Raw genomic sequence first — 5,474 nt, 5'->3', positions numbered from 1 at the left:
TGAGTCAAAGAAACTGCAAATCTGCTGAAAATTATTATACTTGTTTTCACCTAATAACTCTTGAATCCAGCTGTGACAGTCTGATTTTTGTCTGAGTGAGAAGGAAAAAGGAAATTCTATAAATTATTAACATGAAGATGTTATGAGTGACTATAAGTGAATTCGCAAAAAGTACAAAGTGAAATACAAAAGTCACATTCTCAGTGATGCGTCTATCTAGGCTTTCAGAGTGTTTTCCAGATAAATACATTTTTAACCTAATTTTGTTAATTAGCATATCATTTACCTGTTTATAACAAAGATTTTTTGTTTATCAAATAGTCAAAAAATGTAAGGAAACTAAATCATAAAACTGCTCCTCAAACAAGTGTTAACACTCTTTGATCATTAATTTTAAACATTGCATCTGAAACCACAACAAAAACATCGTCTTTTGTAATTGAGTTGTGTAATTTTCAGTTTTAGATTCAATGTTTAAGTTGAAGTTTATTCTCACAGATATATGATTTGAGATCTGTTTGACTGTCTTATGCTAATTTCATCTAAACCTGTTATATCCACACTGAATTTTGTTTAACTCGACTTTCATTTCATCTCAGCTCTTTTTTTGTCTCAGCACTGGAATGATTTTTTTAATTCTTTGTTAGCATGTTTAGTCAAGTGAAAAATTACAACTGTCAACAGTTTGAAACCTTTTTGTTTTCTATGTCTTAAATAATAAAATAGTTTATGCTTCATCTCATTTGAATTGCTTGATTTTTTTTCATTGTGTACAACATTGAATGCAGAATAGTCCATCTAATTGTCAAAATCTGCTAACCTTATATTTCATAAATTGCACTGACATGGAGCAGCAACAACTGATAAAACACAGATGAAACAAACCTGACAGCTCTCTGTCAACTGGCTGTTTGTGTGATCAGATTTGTAAATTTGCAAATAAGTTTCAGTTACTTTGTTTTCATGTGTAACTTCTGCTACACTTCTGTCATGGCAGATCAGCAAATGTGTGAGGAGAGTTGTTTGTAAATAAGTTCAGTCAGTGCATTAGGCCTGAGCTCAGGCTCACAAACTCAGGTATTCTCTCAGACTGTACCTGTACCATAATTTGCCAAGTACCTACCACTAGATGGCGCAGTACTGAGCAATTTAAGTGTGAAATTGGTAGCAGTGGTTGTGCTGATACAAGGCCGGCTCAGTTTTTACACACTACAATGGATTTATCATGTTCTTGCTGTAAGTTTGTGTTAATGTTTTGGTTTTTTTAGTGGCTGTCACTGGTAATTCATATTGGAGCTGCATTAACTGAAACGGTTAACTAAAAAACTCCCTCTGTGAGTGTCTCACAGGATCTGATCTCCAACTAGAAGCCAGAGAGATGCGCTTTAAACTCACTGTTTAACCTTAACAGAATGTGTTCAAATCCCTTTGAGCTTGCACAGCTCTGGCTCACCATACAGCTGCAACAGCACAAATGGCAGGCTGGAAAATATTGAAATATGGTTGCAGTAAAAATGTCAGAGCACTTGCTTTGTTACATCACAATGTGAAATGTGAATAAGCAGTTAAACTGTGTACAAATCCCAGGAGCAGCCTGCACAGCACAGGCTGGACCCTTTAATATGCTTCAGGCAGGTCACTGGAAGGCCGGTGATTCCTCTGTGACCTTCTCATCTTGACCCTTTAAAACTTCTGCCCTGATCCCAAACATCCACAAACTAAAATCTGTGCACATTTAGCTTCTTTTACAGGAACACAGCACTGACACATTGATATATAATGTAAACACAGTGACCACAAAAAGGGGGGAAATTAAGTGAAGTAAGAGAATTAAAAGGAAAAAAAGAACACATGAGACCAGCATAAGGATGTTATAATAGCTGATTATGTTTACTTAATTAGTTGTTTCCTTACTTTTCCACACTAAGCAGCAGAAAGAACTGAGATTTTCAGAGTTCTTTATATATTTATGCATTTGCACACACATGCACGTGTGCACATTCACACACAGACAACTTCAACCCTCAAATACAGTATAAGGTTACATAGTTAATATGTGTTAAATTACATGTTAACACCTACAACCAAAATGGTTTTATTAATCTTTCTATTTTTCTAATTTTTTTCCCCGCTTTCTGTATTTTTGCTGCTTCGTTGTTAGTACCTCGTTAATACCTTTATACCTATTTCACACCTCCTACATCACAACTATTGCGTAAGAAAAAGATGCTCACAAAATGGTATAGAAATGGGAATTTAAAAAGCACACACACAAATGTTCTAGCTTTAAAATGACCATTTAAAAAAATTTGTAAACATGATTTTTATACTGGTTTAATACTGTCATATATTTTAGGGAGGCAGACCCATTCATTAGCATTAGCAAACTCATCTCTTTGTCAACCCATCACTATTTCATACAAGCATGTAACAAGTGAGGCATTTTAAATGCTTCATTAGAGGAAAGCACAAGTTAATACAGAGAAAAGTGGTTTCTGTAAATTTATCCCCAGATAAACCTGAATGACATCATAAGATATTGTATCTGTGGTTAATCAAGCAGCAGGTCAGAGTCCTCAGTCCCACACAGCCGTGTGACCTACATGACTCAGTCTCTTTCTAATCTCCACGTCTTGTGGATGTCAAATGATGCAGGTCAGCAGAAGAAGTTCTCGGCCAGCTTCCTCATTCTTTTATTGTCAGTGGCCTTAAGGGGACGCTCTTCATCTTCAGGTTGCTCCTCTGTGATGGTGGCCCCTTTCAGCTTATCTTTATCAAGGTTTGGATGGAAGAACGTATAATAAATAACTTTAAATAACAGACCAAGGACGTAAACTGCAACAACACAGGCAGCCGTGGTTAAAGGGTGTGTCACAAAATCAGGAGGATCGGTGCTCATCTTCCAGCACCACAAACCACAGAGGATGCAAATATCAATAAGGATATACGCGTGATAGAGCACGGACCTGATCCTCATCCCCTTGGCCACACTAAACCAGTTAAAATACCAAATGAGGCCAACAGTGGTTCTGTAAAGCCATTCTCCACGAGGGTCCTCCATGAAGTTGGTCTTGGATCGCCAAGCGAAGAAGAATAAAACCAGCCAAGAGCAGATGAAGTGGGCGAAGATGAAGCAGGGCAGCACGGAGGCGAAAAGAGCGAGAGCAGCGATGCGAGAAGAGATGAGAACCAGGTTCCAGATGAAGTAGAAAACTAACGAGATCATGTGGTGTTTTTCCTTCTCTGGCAGGAAGGTGCGCATTGAGTGATCGTAGGTGGTCAAAAAGGAGGCGATGGACAAAGTCGAGCCGATGGCCTTCAACACTGAGGAGAGAGCGAGGGACAGAGTTAGAACAAACGTTGATTCTTTGTTAGAAGATCCAAGTAATTTACGAGTTCAAAAAGCAACCCCAAATATTTTCAAACATTTTTTGTCATTCAGTATTTTATTATTTCGACTGTATGATGTTTGTTTTCACAGAAACAGCGATCATTTGGCATTTAACATTTTCACATCAACCAATTATAATAGGTTAGTATAATTATTTCTCTTCTATTCACATCTCAGTGTGAGCTCCAGCAAAGATGCTTTTAACTGTCTGCTGCAATTTCACTTTCCAAAATTTGATGACCAGATTTCACACAAAAATTGAAGCAATTTTGAATTTGATGGCAGCAACACGTCTCATGGAGGCAAAAGAAGGCTGGACAAGTAAGTGAACAATTTCAGAAAAATGTTCCTCAGTGTTCCTCATCATCTACACTGGAAAAAAGGGATTGGCCAGCTCTTGGATTTACATAAGCAGCTTGCATGTATTTAACACAAGTGGCTTTAGAGTTAAGTGTAACTGTATAGTGTAGAAACGACATGATATGCAGAGAGGCTAGATTAAATTGTTCATATCATGTTCAAGTGAAGTAAGTCAATGATATAGCTAATATGTTAAATCCCGTGACACTGCACGGGATTTCAGTTCACGCTTTGGATCGTAGTTTGAGGAAGGCATCCATCTCAGTCAAGTCGAGCAGCCGCCTCTACTTTTTTTTGGTATACCGAAAAAAGTAAATTGGGTGGTTGTTACATTAAAAAAGTCTAACTTGTAATTTGAAGAAAATAATTTCATGTTTCTATGGTGAACGTAATTAAATCATGTCGGATCTGTATGAAATTCAGCAACTTAATTTGTTCCTGGTGAGATGACCTTTTACAATCTAGTAAGAGTGGTTAGTTTCTGGACTCATGAAATTAACAAGATCACATGAGTTTTCAAAAACTGCAGGAAAACCACTGGAGTTATAAGAGGCAGACAGCTACACACACACCACGTGTATGCCATCGCTTTGTGGTTCAAATCCACAATCCACTGGGTGTTCTGGTTTCCTCAAACAGTTAACAGTAACACAATTAGAGTTCGGTTAATTGGTGATTCCAAATTTCTCCTGAATGTGAGTGTAAATGGTTGTTTGTCTCTATGTGATAGACTTAACCTATCACTTTGGGGTTATGCCCCAGCCCAAAAGCTGAGTAACAAACTGTACCTGTAACAGGATCCAGCCGACATTTGTCCAGAATGATGGTGAGCATGAGAGCAAGCTGCGGGGCGCTCTCTGAAAACGTCTCTATGAAGCGCAAAATGCGGAGATCCTGTCTCAGAAACTTGGCCACACTCTCAGCGTCAGCGCGCTTTCTGTATAAGCTTTGCACAGACTTCTCCATGACTCCTGCATACCTGAGAACCAGAAGAACCAGTTACAACAAATCCTCCCGCCAGACACGCTGAACTGAAAAGATCTCGAAGCAGAAAAGGAGCAACAAACGTCCGAACAAAACAGGCTTTACCCAGTTATATTAAAGAAAAATCTACAGAACTTAAGTAGTAAAAAAGTAAGTCAGCAATTGATGTGACTAGCTTATATACTGAAAAGAAATTGAATGTATGATTCATGTGTCTATAAACAGAAACCTAAAATCAAGAGGAAATTAAACAGAACAATTTGTAGATGATTTAATGTTACTACAGGTGTGTACTTCTGTAGTGCAGCTGCCAAACAAACAAGTTCATGTAAATTTATTTCCTATAAATCAAATATTTCAAGAAACAGGTAAGGAAATGTAAAAATGGTGCCTGGGGCTCTATTAACACACAAATATCATCATGAAACAACCTGAAGAAGATCCCCAGCTGGAAAACATGCAGCAGCTTGAGCTGGCACTGGCTCGGCTTCTTCTCAATCTTTGTCTTCATCTTAAAATCATCGTAGCGGTACCACAGCCAGCTGTACACCTGGACCAACATGGACGAGCCCAAGAGAAACAGCAGCAGGAGGCTGAAGTACACGTAGGCCTCCTGCTTGTAGAGGGACACAGCAGCCCATATATCCAGCCCTATATCAAGCAGGAAAGACAACAAGTTCACACAAGTGAAGAGAAAGTCCCGAGTGCAGCATTTAAACTCATCCTCTGAGCCCGGCAT

The 5,474-nt window shown here is 38.5% G+C and overlaps 1 protein-coding gene across 1 annotated transcript; it reads right to left on the bottom strand.

Moving 5' to 3' along the window:
• Positions 1–2,656: 2,656 nt before the first annotated feature.
• Positions 2,657–5,474, bottom strand: LOC146609400 (XK-related protein 8-like). Its single transcript, XM_085346697.1, has 3 exons — positions 5,167–5,474; positions 4,540–4,730; positions 2,657–3,324 (listed from the first exon to the last, which is right to left on the bottom strand). Exons 1-3 carry the CDS (start codon positions 5,472–5,474, stop codon positions 2,657–2,659), a joined length of 1,167 nt encoding a protein of 388 aa, XP_085202823.1.

The sequence above is a fragment of the Diplotaxodon limnothrissa genome, linkage group LG22, assembly GCF_057381915.1.
Source record: "Diplotaxodon limnothrissa isolate DT_005_m linkage group LG22, D_limnothrissa_male_GT1.1, whole genome shotgun sequence".
NCBI lineage: Eukaryota > Metazoa > Chordata > Actinopteri > Cichliformes > Cichlidae > Diplotaxodon > Diplotaxodon limnothrissa.
This window is presented reverse-complemented; position numbering and strand designations above follow the sequence as displayed.

Bases quoted from the DNA above. Each gene is read 5' to 3' on its own strand.
- LOC146609400 (XM_085346697.1), bottom strand. From the start codon at position 5,474: ATGCCGGGCTCAGAGGATGAGTTTAAATGCTGCACTCGGGACTTTCTC. The intron at 4,731-5,166 runs GTTGTTTCATGA...TCTGGTTCTCAG, and splicing joins CAGCTGGGGATCTTCTTCAG to GTATGCAGGAGTCATGGAGA. The intron at 3,325-4,539 runs GTACAGTTTGTT...CTCTCTCCTCAG, and splicing joins TCGGCTGGATCCTGTTACAG to TGTTGAAGGCCATCGGCTCG.